At 52.5% G+C, this 14,095-nt stretch overlaps 8 protein-coding genes across 8 annotated transcripts; 3 read left to right on the top strand and 5 right to left on the bottom strand.

Annotated features, from left to right (window-relative positions):
- Positions 1 to 312: 312 nt before the first annotated feature.
- J4E83_008187 (uncharacterized protein) lies at positions 313 to 2,345 on the top strand (the record flags this gene model as incomplete). The annotated part of the gene is made up of 2 exons (XM_049335084.1): positions 313 to 597; positions 654 to 2,345. The coding sequence occupies 2 exons, from the start codon at positions 313 to 315 to the stop codon at positions 2,343 to 2,345; spliced, it is 1,977 nt and encodes a 658-aa protein (XP_049185928.1).
- Positions 2,346 to 2,568: 223 nt separating this feature from the next.
- On the bottom strand, positions 2,569 to 3,376 carry J4E83_008186 (uncharacterized protein; the record flags this gene model as incomplete). Its single annotated transcript, XM_049335083.1, has 4 exons — positions 2,569 to 2,683; positions 2,736 to 2,832; positions 3,048 to 3,231; positions 3,287 to 3,376. The coding sequence occupies 4 exons, from the start codon at positions 3,374 to 3,376 to the stop codon at positions 2,569 to 2,571; spliced, it is 486 nt and encodes a 161-aa protein (XP_049185927.1).
- Positions 3,377 to 3,985: 609 nt separating this feature from the next.
- BNA1 (3-hydroxyanthranilic acid dioxygenase) lies at positions 3,986 to 4,420 on the top strand (the record flags this gene model as incomplete). The annotated part of the gene is made up of 1 exon (XM_049335082.1): positions 3,986 to 4,420. One exon carries the CDS (start codon positions 3,986 to 3,988, stop codon positions 4,418 to 4,420), a length of 435 nt encoding a protein of 144 aa, XP_049185926.1.
- Positions 4,421 to 4,489: 69 nt separating this feature from the next.
- J4E83_008184 (uncharacterized protein) lies at positions 4,490 to 6,631 on the bottom strand (the record flags this gene model as incomplete). The annotated part of the gene is made up of 4 exons (XM_049335081.1): positions 4,490 to 4,595; positions 4,645 to 5,919; positions 5,965 to 6,425; positions 6,476 to 6,631. The coding sequence occupies 4 exons, from the start codon at positions 6,629 to 6,631 to the stop codon at positions 4,490 to 4,492; spliced, it is 1,998 nt and encodes a 665-aa protein (XP_049185925.1).
- Positions 6,632 to 7,258: 627 nt separating this feature from the next.
- Positions 7,259 to 8,233, bottom strand: J4E83_008183 (uncharacterized protein; the record flags this gene model as incomplete). Its single annotated transcript, XM_049335080.1, has 2 exons — positions 7,259 to 8,074; positions 8,123 to 8,233. The coding sequence occupies 2 exons, from the start codon at positions 8,231 to 8,233 to the stop codon at positions 7,259 to 7,261; spliced, it is 927 nt and encodes a 308-aa protein (XP_049185924.1).
- Positions 8,234 to 9,745: 1,512 nt separating this feature from the next.
- Positions 9,746 to 10,915, top strand: J4E83_008182 (uncharacterized protein; the record flags this gene model as incomplete). The annotated part of the gene is made up of 3 exons (XM_049335079.1): positions 9,746 to 9,899; positions 9,950 to 10,411; positions 10,461 to 10,915. 3 exons carry the CDS (start codon positions 9,746 to 9,748, stop codon positions 10,913 to 10,915), a joined length of 1,071 nt encoding a protein of 356 aa, XP_049185923.1.
- Positions 10,916 to 11,935: 1,020 nt separating this feature from the next.
- Positions 11,936 to 12,696, bottom strand: J4E83_008181 (uncharacterized protein; the record flags this gene model as incomplete). Its single annotated transcript, XM_049335078.1, has 2 exons — positions 11,936 to 12,428; positions 12,692 to 12,696. 2 exons carry the CDS (start codon positions 12,694 to 12,696, stop codon positions 11,936 to 11,938), a joined length of 498 nt encoding a protein of 165 aa, XP_049185922.1.
- A 110-nt stretch (positions 12,697 to 12,806) lies between these two features.
- J4E83_008180 (uncharacterized protein) lies at positions 12,807 to 13,644 on the bottom strand (the record flags this gene model as incomplete). Its single annotated transcript, XM_049335077.1, has 2 exons — positions 12,807 to 13,535; positions 13,585 to 13,644. The coding sequence occupies 2 exons, from the start codon at positions 13,642 to 13,644 to the stop codon at positions 12,807 to 12,809; spliced, it is 789 nt and encodes a 262-aa protein (XP_049185921.1).
- Positions 13,645 to 14,095: the final 451 nt, after the last annotated feature.

Below are 14,095 nucleotides of genomic sequence, written 5' to 3'. Positions count from 1 at the left end.
ATCACTTGCATATTTCAGACGAAAGTTCAGTTGGCATACTCTTGTGATATTCGTACCATTTATGCATTCACCTGGTTAGCAGGGTTACACTGCAGAGAGTCGAGCCTCTCGTGCCATGGTAGCGGCGGCAGATCAGCCTTGGATCAGCCTCGGAACCCTGGCCGCATTTTCCCCAGACCATGAACACGCCGCACCCAGTCCCCCTTTGAGCATTACGCAGGCGACATGCTCACGACTGCGTAACGTTTCCCCTCACGTGCATCCTTCCTCAAAAATGCTGCGCCAGCACCTCCTTCATTCCTTTGACAGACAATGACCACATACGACGAGTATGGCATTCCCGTCGGCGCATACTCAGAACCCGAGAGCTTGACACACCAAGCATGGCGGCTGGGCAGAGCCTTCTTTCTATATCGCATACGACCTGCTGTGCAGGGAAAGAGAAATGAGCTGCGCAGTGGGAACTGGAGCTTTAAGCGACTTTTTACGCTCGTGAATGGGCTCGTGCTGCTGTGGTGGGTGGTTCTGTACTGGGGCGAGAGAGGTATCTTCAACAGCGCCGTCGAGAGCTGCCACTGGGACAAATGGGAAGACTGGGTACGTCTATATCTCACAATATCTACCAGATTATGCGAAACTAATCGCAACTATAGGAAACCGGCGCGAATCCCCACAGACTCATCTTCGTCGCCGATCCGCAACTCATAGATCCGCACACCTACCCCGGCCGCCCGTGGCCCCTCAACCCTCTAGCCTACAAATACACCGATCTGTACCTCCGTCGCACCTATTCTCGCTTCCAGACCGTCCTATACCCTGACACTATCTTCTTCCTCGGCGATCTCTTCGACGGTGGCCGCGAATGGTCTACGCGCACAACTACCTCGCCGGAGAAGCAGTACCGCAAATATGGCGACGACTTTTGGATGAACGAGTACAGAAGATTCGGGAACATCTTCTTCAAGCACTGGGGTGATGGCGGCATGCAGGCGAGACCAGGACAGCCTGGGCGGAAGCTCATAAGCAGTCTACCTGGTAACCATGACCTGGGATTTGCCAAAGGAGTACAAGAAGGCGTCCGAAACCGATTCGAAGCCTACTTTGGCGACGGCAATCGAATCGACGTCATTGCCAACCACACCTTCGTCTCAATCGACAGCGTCTCCCTGAGCGCATTCGGCCAGGAGTCCCCCGAACAAGTCGAGAAGATATGGCGCCCTACAAAAGACTTCCTCGCCGACGCAAAGAAGCGCAAAAAGCGCCTCATCCAACGAGAACTACGAGCGCAACAAGGCCTGCGACCCTACCCAGGCATGCCACATCACGCAATCTCCGCGCAAGACCTAGCCACCTCACCCCTCCCCCACGCCAACGACGACATCACCGAATTCCCCACCATCCTCCTCACTCACGTGCCCCTCTACCGCGCCCCAGGCACACCCTGCGGCCCCCTCCGCGAACACTGGCCCCCGACGCCTCCCCCAACGGGCCAACCTCCCCTCGACCACGACGACCGAAACGCCATCTCCGTCCGCGGCGGCTACCAATACCAAAACGTGCTCAACCGCGAAATCACCGCTGATATCGCTGAGAAGGTCGGTGATATCCGGTACGCATTCTCCGGTGACGACCACGATTACTGCGAGTTGGTGCATAAAGCGTATACCAGTGCTGGCGGCGGCATACGCGAGATCACGGTCAAGAGCATTAGTTGGGCTATGGGCGTTAGGCTGCCGGGTGTTGTGCTGGTTAGTCTGTGGAATCCAGTTGATACGCTTGGGAAGCCGTTGAATGGGGGGGATGCAAGTAAGACGATTCAAACGAAGTTGTGCCTATTACCGGATCAGATTGGCACGTTTCTGAGATATGGAGGTTTATTCGGGTTGACGCTTTTGCTGCTGTTCGTTCGCGCGGCGGGCGTTATGCTAGGCGTTGTCTCGAATGGCGAGGACGAAAAGGCGGAAAGTCCGCTGTTGCCTACGACGAACGTCCCAGCTGCTATGGAGAAAGAATCGCATTCCTCCAACTCATCGACTAGTTCGGAACGAAACGGCAACCTATCTGCTCGAGCGACTACTCAAGCACGAACCCAACAGCAACAGCAGCACTCGAAATACCAACTCCCGTTGATACAACACGCCGGCTATGATCCGACCAAAGACTTTGACGATGACGATGCGGGAGATAAGAAGGTTAGAGTCTACGGAGTTAGCACCAAAGTGACGAAGAAGCCGCGGAAACGGAGAAAGGGATTGGCACTGTTCTGGTGGGAATTCAGGACGAGTTTGAGGACGGTGATTGTGCTGGGGGGCGTTTGGTATGTGTTTTTGGTGTGGAGGGGGTGATAGGTGTATCTCTGGTCGTTCGTCACTTGTTGTAGAAATATTATTGTTAACTTCAAGTCTGGATTTTGGTCTAGTTTGCAAAGTGATGGTGTAACGTAGGCTTCTAGCCCCGGAAATCGCAGGATATGTGAATCTGCACCTTGTTTGATAGAGAGTAGACCGTCCGCATGCCTCGACCCATCTTGTTATTCATTCCCCCCGCTGGTTCTTCTTTGTAGACTACTCAATGGCAGGCCACCGACTTTGTCGACGAAGACTGGCTGAACATCAAGTAACCAACGAAAGCACCCACAGCCACAGCAAGCATAACCCAACCATTGTACGTCATGAAAAGCAGCCTACGCACATCAGCTCCAAACACCACCTCCAATGCCACCAGGAAAAACTTACATGATGAAGAAGGAGTAAAACACCTGCACAGCATACAAAACAGCCTTGATAATCTTCATCTGCTGCTCGGCACTGCGCCCCACACCACCGTTTCTCCCTGATCCAAGTAATGAGCTAGATTCATCTGCATCGTCTACACACGGCGACGAAAAGGTTAAACTCAGCGAGTGTTCCCCAAGAAGTGTGGTGATTTGAAGATAGAAGAAAAGAGACCTCCCTAGTCTCCTACTTCTACGACCTTGCCTCTTCTCGTAGTCTCCTTGACTACTACTACTCCGGTTGTGTATGTGTGTATGAAAGAGGCAAACTCACCTCTAGGTCCCTCCATGACGCCCTTGGAGTAGGCTTCGTATCGTCGCGATATCTCGCGGATGGCTTCGTAGCCGGCGGTCATGAGGACGACGGCGAGGAGCGAGAAGACGAGCGAGGTCGTGCCGGAGATGTGCCATGAGGGGAAGACGATGCAGAGATCGGTCGTGTCCCAGGTGAACAGCATCTATTCGAGCGACATGTCAGCGTGTCGTCCGATACTAAGAGGTGCATCACCATACGTTCATGTTGCACTTGGGTCCGTCGCCGCCCATGCCGGGCATGTCGTGGCCCATGTGGCCGTGGTCCATGTGCGAGTGATCCATGCCCATGTTGTGTTTTGGTTCCGAGGTCGGTTGGAGTGGTTGTTGTTGGATGCTGCGGAGGGGATGGGGAAGCTATGCTCGTGTCTCGAGATAGGCGGGTCGAGAAGCTGCATGTGATGGCACGCGTCGCACCAGTGATCGACAAATGCACGCACGAGCCGCGGTTCCGCGGGGCGAGAAGCTCCCCACTCGTGGACCCTGGATGATTGATTACATCGTCGACTTTACATTTCAAAGCAGACCAAACAAACTCATCGCGCTGACTTGAGGAACAAGATTCTCTTTTGACATACACATAAATCCAGGATGAACACGACGCGATCATTACGGCCAGCCATCCGGCTTGCGCAACGCGCCTCGCGATCAACACCGCGAGCTTCCGCAACACTCCCACAACGCCACTTCTCACAATCGGAACCGCACCGACAACTTGGCCCACCATTGAACATACCAAAATGGTATATACATTAACTATCCCGTCTCTTCCCACCCCATTCTACCCCAAACAGTCACAGCGCAAAGCTAACCCAACTCCCATCCAGGGTCTCCGAAAACGCGCACATGCTCAAACCGCCGATAAACAACTACTGCGTCTACAACGACGCCGTAACCGTAATGATAGTCGGCGGCCCCAACGAACGAACCGACTACCACATCAACGAAACCGCCGAATGGTTCTACCAACACAAAGGCGGCATGCTACTCAAAGTCGTCGACACGAGCCTCCCACCAGGCCAGCAATTCAAAGACATCCACATCAACGAAGGCGACATGTTCTTACTGCCCCCAAACACGCCGCATAACCCCGTGCGCTTCAAAGACACTGTGGGCGTGGTGCTGGAGCAGAAGAGGCCGGAGGGCAGTTTGGACCGCCTGAGGTGGTATTGTCAGAACTGTGGGGATAAGGTGTATGAGGCGGCGTTTTATTGTACGGATTTGGGCACGCAGATTAAAGATGCGGTGAATGCTTTCAAGGCGGATACGGAGAAGAGGACGTGTAAGAGTTGTGGGACGGTTTGTGATACTGCGCCGCAGCCCAAGAAGGCTTAATTGGGATGGAAATGGGGTGTATGATATGTATTCTATGTAAGGCGGCTGCAATGGAGAAGGGGAAAGGGTTTATAGTCCTTTCCACATGATCTTGGAAATATGGTCTGTCTTCTTTCGACTGGGTTTGACGAGGCCCAGGTATCGCAGTTCGGCTAATGCTCGCTGGAATAGTGCCCTGTGACGGATTAGTATACCATGACTATGATATGCAGGTGCAGACTTACATGGTGTTGGGCTCGTTCTCTTCTGTTCCGTCTCCTGCAATGGCGTTGAACGCCGACCATAGATCGGTAACGTTGATCAACGTGCCGGACTCGAGGTACATCTGATACACAATAGCTGTCGCTGGTTGTGTGGCAGAAAGAGCTGCCGGGTTTCCATCGACTCCACTACAGCATTCGCAGCCCAGATAGTCGTGAGGTGAAGCTAGTGCACGCTCAACAGCAAAGCGCGGCTTGGGTTGGAAGACCTCTGTGTGTGGTGACTTTAGGTCGTATATGAAGAGCTCATTCAGAGTCAACGTCTTCGGGTCGATGAACGAGGAGGTGAAATACGCCTCGAGCTTGTCGTGAAATTCCGTGACCAAGTCTGAGTATGCCTTGTCTTGCTCGGACAGTGCAGCTTTGTGCTTGCTCAGAAGTACTTTTTGTGCCACGACGGTGGTTCGTACACTGTCGTTGCGGACATCGTGCTGCGTGCGGAGCGGTGCATCGGCGTTTTGCAGTAGGCCGTCGAGCGTCTGCTGAGCTGAAGCAATGCCCAACGAGAGGTTGTCGTCTTCAAGATCTCGTAGCGATGCTAGCAAATGTACCAGTCTGTCGGATGGAATCTTCTTGATGGATAACATCGTTTCGCGGATGAGAGGCGACCCAGCTAGCTCGCCAGCTGCTGCTCGGGTCCAGATAGATGAAAGCCGGACGCTGGGTGACATCTGAAGCGACTCGCGGATGTTCGCCAGTACCTCCGCAGCGTGGCTCAATGATATCATGGCGCGTTGGCCAGATTGCAGATGATGTGCAATCTGGTCGAACAGGTACTTGTTATCTTCCAGTACCTTTCGTACATCTTGTGCCTGACCAGCTTCTAGCATGCGCTCAACCCACTGGCGAAACGATGGCAGAGTGCGAGCAGCTTCGAACGCATCCGCTGATAGGTCTCCGGGTGTAACATCATGCGTAAGGAAGACGCTGGGTACGCTAGCATAAAAGTGCGACATGTAAGCGTACTTCAGCCCATCACAGAAATCCTGTGTGTTCTGAACATGATCTTTCTGTCGATCCAACATACGTCGACAGAGGTTGGGTCCAATGTGAAGTCGAGAATCTGTGCTGGCAACAGTCGCGCGAAACAGCTTCTCAATGATCTCGTCAGATTGGGTAACGTCAAACTTCTGGCCTTCAAGGTAGCGGAGTGAATTGCCTGCCAGACGCTCCTCGAAGCTCTCTGCCGAAGTAGCAATGCCAAAAAGAAGAACGAAAGGTAGACGATCGAGCCATGAGCTGTATAAATTAGCATGGGCCATCGCTAGATATGATCAGACGTACTGAAGAAGATCAACTACATCGACGAGTAGCCCAACGTCGAAAGCCTCACTATCCTGCAAAGCGACAACGATGCTAGAAGCGCGATTCTTCTTTTGCCATTCTTGCACATGGCCAAGATCGTAATTGAGTAACTTTGGACCATGCCTCGAAGACGTAGCTGGACGGTCTCCATCATCTTCATCCTCATCGTCCACGCGCGAAGTAACCTTCTTGATGAGGGTTTTCAGCAGCGTCTTCAAATTTGGACATTCGCTGGACGTCAGCACAACATATGCGCAGTTTTCAGCTCTGATGCCCCTGCCCAGACGCTCGAAGAAAGGGCCATGGGATGCAATGCTAGGACCGGCAACGATGAGCGCTGTTGATATGGCAAACTTGGGCTCATCTGGCGATGCGCTGGAAGCGGAGATGAAGTTGACGATCTTTTCCTGGGTGGCGCTATCTGCCCCTTCCAAAGTACTCTGCTCATATTAGCAGCCATTTAACGCGTGTTGTTATTCGAATCACTCACTTGAATGCGCTCGTCTTGCTGTGCCCACAATTCCCGATACCTGGCTAGCCGTTCTGGTAGTTGCGCCTGCGGGTCGAATTTGCCGGTTCTTTGTCGCTTTGGCGCCCGCTCTTCTGTCGAAGGTGGTTCATATATGTAGCTTTTCTGATGTTCCATCTTCAATTGTTGCAGGCGGGATGGCTTGTCTACTTGTCTGATGTTGTTGATGGGCAAGGGCTAGGGGCAGGCGCGACGAATCGCGAAGCGCGTGAGCACGGGACTTGGTGATTTGGTCAAAGCTCACAAGGCTGTTTCAGGGACAACGCCGAATACCAGCATATGTAGTGGACGATATTGTGGTAGGAGTGACAGAGGTATGACATCGGAGAGTTCTGTTCAATTGCGGTTTATTTGCACTGGTTTGCCTACGGAGGTATTGTACTATTTTCACCTCGCGCGTTCCTCTTGTCCATCTTATTGATAATCGATAGTTATTGGGAGTGTAGAAAGTACTTTGAGGCTACCTCACCTTCGAATGGTCGTCGATAGACATCTTGGAGCCAGAAAGAACTGGACTCCTCGATTCACTAGATTCTCACCAGCGACCATGACTTTTCGAGACCGTTGCCGTGTTGTGACCGCGACCCAGAGCTGCAAAGGCAGACAACGTTGCACGAGCCGAGCATTACGCCAGTCTCATGTGTCCAGCCGTGATCTTACCTATTGTAGGCTAAGAGGGTAGCAAAGTTCGTGCTCGCAGCTTGCATTATCGAGACAACTTCATGTAGTAAAGATTTAGGTCTCTCAATCGTGCTCCTCCTCAGTCACTCCTGGACAACCTTCCATTTCAGCATCGGGATATTCGTATCCACAGTATAGACAATAGCGGTACTCTTCGCGCAGGAAGACTAGGAGCTTTTGTAACCGCTCTGCCACGGGCAAGGCCTCAAATTCTGCCAGCTCTGGATCTTCATCCTCGAGCTCGTTTTCAAGTGTAGTATAGAAGGGCGCAAGGTCTCGGCCTTGTGCTATCTTCGAATCGTCGTCATCGTCTTCGGGGGCTAGCGTCGGTAGTCGCGACGAAATGCTATTGTTTAGTTCTCGTCGTTGCTGCTTGTCGCGATTCTTCTCGACCCTGCGCCGCGCACGAACACGCCAAAGGACGTTGATATCCTTCAGTGGTTTCTCGCTCGTGTCTGGCGCGCCTTTTTCTTCGGCCTTCTTGTCAGACAAGCGCTCGGCTGTCCTCTGCGCGCTGTCCAAATCCCGTTCAGCCTTCTTGTCTTTCTGTTCCTGGCGCATTATCTCTAGGTAATCACCCTCTTCTTCCTTTGCGCGCTTTGCCAGTCGATCTGCTTCCTCGAACTGTTCTCTGAACTTGCGCTTCTTTTCCGACTCAAGACCAATGCCTCCTCTGTCGTCTTTGGGGTTGACTCGTATAGGCTCTTTGCGCGCATCTTCGGACTTGCCCAGAGCATCGCCCTGCTTGAATCCAAATTTGGCCATCATCTTGAATCCCTTGTTGGTCTCAGGCAGAGCAGTGGCGAGGGCAGCTTCTCGTGCAGCTTCGGCCTCTTCTTCTCGTTCGGCTTTGGTCTTCTGTCGCGCTTTGGCTTCGCCCTGTCCATGTGTCAGCCTGGCACGATTCCGCAATTCCACTCGACGCACCTCTTTGCGCTTGCGCGCGGCGCGCTGGAGAGAAGTCTCATACTTTGGTCCCTTTGGCGCATCCTCAAACACCATATTCATGTAGTCATCCTCCTCGTCTGATTGCGCCATCTTGTGCTAGTGAGTTGTGAATGCTCTAAAAATTGTGTTGTCGACTCGGGCGCCTCAACTCGCAGGACCGCCCGCAGCGGCAGCGACCCACCTTCGTAGCGTTCCCTTGGCATATGTCAGGGCAGGCGATCCCCCAGAGTCTTCTTTCGACCACATCTCCTCGCCCAGCCTGCTAAATGCCAACGGCCCTCAATCAGCGCTATAGTGACGCATCGCGCATTCTATCGCGGGTGCACATTAGGCCTCCCAAACGACCTGTGTGCATATTAGGCCTTCCAAACGATCTGGTCTCCAACCGTAGACCCGGGAGGCTCGAACAACGACTTCCGCCACCTACGTGCCTTGGGGGAAAGGGCTGGGCCGGCCCTGAGTGCCACACAAATCGAATTGGACACGACATGAACCGCAGATGGCGGGTGTTTCGGATGCCAAGGCAACCCCTGCTCGATGTTGATTTAGACGACTTTCAGTGCGACGGAGCCATCCGCTTGTATGCTTTGTCCTAGTGTGTATATCAAGATGCAGAGATGCAGCCGCTTGCTGGGTGTTGGGGTTGATTTCGGCTCGAGCCCATGATTTCGGCTTTTCGCCTTCATGTGAATGAGGGGGTTGGTGTTTCTCTTACCTGAGGCAATAAGCCTCTGCTCACCTGCTGATTTAGACGGCTTTAGATTATTTCCTCACTGCAACAAAGAGGCGCGTCTCCCGAATTCAGATCGACCACCGACAAGCATTGGCTTACATTGGTTGCCGCTTCAGGGGGTTTCTCCACCTCTAACCTCAAAAGGTGCAGGACCCGCGCTACCGTCTGGGGTCAACAACGATCCCTCGCACTGCTCGGGCTGTTCAATATGATCGCGTGTCACTCGAGTCAACGCCTTTTCGCCTCTGGTTGTAGTAGGACGAGCCAATCCAGATAGACGGACATTGCCGAGCAGCTTGGAGCTTCATGCAGACCTATCCACTCACGGCTCTTCGGCGCCCTAGGTTACAAAATGTGGCCGCATTCTTCAGACATCCCTCACGCATGTGCCAGTTGATCCTTCAATTGCCTGCGCTGCCTCGGCTTCATAATGCGACCGGATAGGTGGTGAGTGCTTCGGAGCGTATCCGCAACAGGCTACTTTCTCGGGCAACCCGTCATCTTCATGAAAATCGCTAAGAGGCCTGTCACTGATCGTACCCTTTTTGACATTCGCCTTGCCATCGGTGCACAGCCAATTGGTATTTGGCGTAAGAGGGGTCTCGGTCGTTTTCGCGCATGTGCCAGTCTCCTACACATTCCCCAGCTTTTGACATCCACAAGGTGTGCGTTCCCCGCGTACCTCCGCGTTCATACCGTCCTTGGAAGTCTTGGTGTATTTTCTTATTTCTACTTAATTCGCGTGCGACACCCTGCGGGTCTGTCCCCTGAAGAACCCACAGTCGCTCTGAATCGCCATCAACCGGTGGGCGACAGAGTGATCGTACTGTACACAACAACTTCTCTACACTTCACACAAGACCGTCAATATGGAGAGCAAAGACGGCGGAGCGACACGGGCGGACGATGTGTATACAACGCCCCAGAAGAAAGGCGGCGTTATGAATAAGCTCTACCCGCCAGGGCCCACGCCAGGCGCCAAAGGGCGTATGAAGAACCACTGCAGAAAGTTTTGGTGGTGTGGTAAGTCTCTCCCGACAGCCTCAACGTACTTCGTGTTTACATTACGTCAGATTGCCTGGTCCTCGTGATCATAGTGTTGGTCATCGTTCTGCCAATCATATTTGTTGGCATACCGAATAAGGCACAGCATGAGATCAACTCCTCGACACTCGAAGTTACTGCTCAGGAAGTTACCAACCCGCAGCAGAACGGTGTCCACCTGAAGATTGATACAGTCATCAGGAGTGGCAGCAGTTATCACCCTAAGATTGATAGCTTCAAAGCAGGACTATCGCTACCAGGACAAGACCCTTTCATCTACATCACCATACCTGAAGCGAAGTCTGAGGCAGAGACCCGCGTCACCGTCGACCAAGATGTCATTTTCGCGAGTGATGTCGAGTTCTCCAGTTATACCAAGGCTGTGCTTGACAGCGAGACCCTCCAAATTCACCTTGACGGCAAGACGAACATTCATCTCTCTGGCCTGCCTACCATGGACGTCGATTACAACAAAGTCATTACGATGAAAGGTACGTCTCATTGAAGCTACAGTAAGAACTAGTCTAATCGTGTTTGCAGGACTAAACAAGCTCTCTGGACTCAACATCAGCGACGTGCGCATTCTCTCTGGCACAGACGAGATCCTTTCCGATGGCTCCAACCTCATTGCCAACGTCAGCATTCCCAACCCCTCTGTCATGACCCTCGACCTAGGCAACATCACCATGAACCTAGCCGTCGACGGCACCGCAATTGGCTACGCACTCATTCCAGACCTTTACCTCAAGCCCGGCGACAATGTGTTCCCTCTGCAAAGCCACGTCGACCAGCTCGCTATCTTGGGCCTGATTCAGAACAAGTACAATGATGCTGTGCTGCCGCTTGAGATTGTGGGCAACTCGAGTATCAAGGATGGTCAGCACTTGACCTACTACGAAGATGCGATCAAGAGCAATACGATCAACCTGAATCTCGATGTCGGACCGGCATTGGCTGACATTGGGATTAACATCACTAGCTTTGGAGGCTCGTAGATAGCCTGGCACCGTCGCAGTAATGTTGCGTCCTTGTTTCCGAGGCCATTTATGAGATGTTGGAGTGTTGATATGCGCTTGCTTTGATACCATCGCTTAGATGATTGTGTTTATGGAGGATGGAGTGGTTAATGTATGATACCTTGTCGTTACAGTAATACATAATATTACTCAATACATGCGTCTATGCTTTTCACCCTTCTTGGACCATGGGGTCTTACTCTTACCACAGGAAAACGAAGGGCTACTCGCTCAAACATCTCGATTCTCAACATCTCCTCTGAGTTCTGAGAGCGATGCGCTTCGTTCTTGAAAGAGTCAAAAGAAAGTCGAGGTAGGTGGTCTATCAGCCGACGCGTCTCTTGCACTGAGCTTTCCGGATCGGTCGAGAGCTCTCTTCCGGGACGGTACCCTTCAGTCACTAACTTATTTGCTACGGCAGATCTTCTTGAAGGTCATAAGAGTAGATTGCGATACTAAGCTTGTCCTCAGCTCTTCCATGCACAGCTATGTCTTTGACCTCAGGACGGAATATCGACATCGCGAAGACATCGATTCCATTGTCATCACTGGTCGAACGTGCTGTTTGAACGTTTTCTCTTTGACCTCAGAACACTGGTCGATATCACGAAGACATCGACCTTTTGTCATCACCGGTCGGAGCCGCTATCATATTTTCTTTTCTTTGACCTGTCGACGCCACAGAGGCATCGTTCTCTTGTCATCACCGATCTATATTGTCGTTTGACTTCCCTCTCGATCGTCGATCGAGGTGCAGAGCATCAAGGAGGCGGGAGGGGCAAGTCTTTTGTACTTCATGGGTGCGGTAGATGATTTGGTAGCGAGCGCATTTCTCTTCCTTGGTAGCGAATGATACAACTTCCCATCACCACTTCACATTTCCCTCATGATTGCCTGTTCTTCTCATCATTGCATCTAAATGACCCCTTATAACCTCCCATATGCACCATACAGTAGCAAACCATGCCCTCACTTCTGACCCAACACCCATGAATCTTTTCAGCCCTCGATCTCCCATTCGTCGGCAAAGAACTCCACAATGTTCACTGCGGCCTGCGAACCCACTGCACCTTCCAGTTTCTCCATACTCCCCGGCACACCAGAAGCAGCACCTAGAGCCAGTACGACGAGTTCCTTTAGACTACCCACAACGTCGCTTAGAGTGATGACTTGCGCTTGGCTCAGAGGCGGCTCGGTTGTGCAGTAAGGAAGTAGGTCGTTGACTGCATTGCCAAGGATGCGGGATGGTTGACGAGGCGGCGGTTGGGGGACGGAAGGCGCGTTCTGAGCTTGGCGAAAGACTTGGGAATGGTGACGTTGCTGAGAGTGAATGGGTCTGTCGTTGAATGCTCGCGAATAGTAGTCTGCTCCACCGTCTAGTTGAGCAGGGGCGACAACGTTCATGGGGCGCCGTTCTCCACCTGGGATGGTGGATTGTGCCTTCTCATCGGGACGAGGCGCAGTATCGCTGGTGTGGTACAGAAGACCCATACTGAGAGTAGGTAGATGTGAGTCTCCGGGGAAATTGGGGATGACCTGGTGTCAGAATGATTGAGTGTGTGTCTCTGAGATATCGAGGGAGTGTATTTTTTGTAAACGACTCTAGTCAGTGTCTGTGAGCTAAACTTCTTGTTGTAGAAGGTGCGTGGGTCGCGACGGAAAGAGCAACCAGCGGATGTAAACTGAAGCTCAAATCAGGACACGAAGCTAGAAACAGAGGATTTTGGGATCGCGACACTGTAAAGAATGAAATACTTCATGCTTCTATCATTGTGTTGGGTATATGAGAGGAGTGTATCCGAATAGTGCTTTCGACATGGTACAACCATGAGTCGAGCCTAGAGAATGTATGCCCGTACGATGTACATATCTACGCTTCCCTGGTGTACATCCCTAGATCCTTATGTTGTGAGGGCTTATCGGCTGACGACTGCTCTTGCATTGCGGATGTAGCATTTGTCGATTGGGTGGCACCGCGTTGAGCCTCGACAGATACTGGCTTCGCTTCGGCGCTCACGGCTTCAGGTTTTTTGTCTTCCTTCTTTCCACTGCCGGTGAAGAACCCTAGTATCTTTGAGGAAGCAGGCTCCGGGTGCTTTGCCTTGAACTCCTCAAATTCTGCCTTGACTGCCTTGAGCTCAGCCTGCACCTCCTCCAAGTCTTCTCTTATATCGTCTCTGGCATTGCGTGCCTTCCTTCTTTGTCGCCATTGCTCAACAAGAATTACAGCGATTCCAACAGCAAATATAAACGTCTCGGCAGCGAAGTTGGCGCCCATCTCGATGGCTTTTTGTTCGGATAGAGGTCGAATACGGGGCTTGATTCTCTCTTCAGTCTTCTTCTTGATAGCTTCTCGTTCCTTCTCCGTGAGCGCCTCCTCCGCCTTCATCTCCTCTTCAGTAAGAACCGTTGGGGCGGCTGCTTTTTTCCGCGCAGCCTCTGCTAATTGGACTTCCTTCTTAATCTGTCTGTCGATAACAGCCGGGTCCTGGAGGAGGCCGAGGCGCATGCGCATATCGACGCGATGCAAACCTTGGGCGAATTTGACGCATATCCGGCGGAAGCGATCGTGTTCGTGGGCATTGCGTTTGATGGCATTCTGGAGCGTGTCAATTTTGATTGAACATCCCCGGGGCTGACCAACATACTGCTACAGGCTTCGCAAGCGTTCTGACGAACAGTGATGTGACCTTGAGCGTGAGAGACATGTTTGGTTACGAGAGCGTTTCGGATGGTCGCGGGGAGGTATGGAGACAATTGACCGGCGGACGGCTGTGCATCGCAAGCTTCATACAGATAGACGCATCGGAACAGCTGTATAGCAAAGTGGTGTAGGATTATTCGTGGTGGTGCGCATGGCTGCCGGTTCGATGTTCAAATCGATGCTGCCTTGCGCTGCCGGAGATCCACCGACGGCGATGGCGATTGACTGCGGGCCCAGCAGCTCCATGACAACGCGGGAGACGTGACGAGACGCATGGCCAGCTCACACGACTAAGTCGAACTCGTACTGGATCGTGAAGCACGATCTCCAGTGCACGCTTGTGCAAGTCGCTGTGCATCGAGCGGACTGTGCCGGGCACCGATTGGCCGACAGCCCTAGCAACGACGCTAAGGGCCCTTGTTTACATGCCATCAACACTCTGCGACTTCGTCCCC

This window comes from Alternaria metachromatica (assembly GCF_023757995.1).
Source record: "Alternaria metachromatica strain BMP 0045 chromosome Unknown scaffold_22, whole genome shotgun sequence".
Taxonomy (NCBI): Eukaryota; Fungi; Ascomycota; class Dothideomycetes; order Pleosporales; family Pleosporaceae; genus Alternaria; species Alternaria metachromatica.
This window is presented reverse-complemented; position numbering and strand designations above follow the sequence as displayed.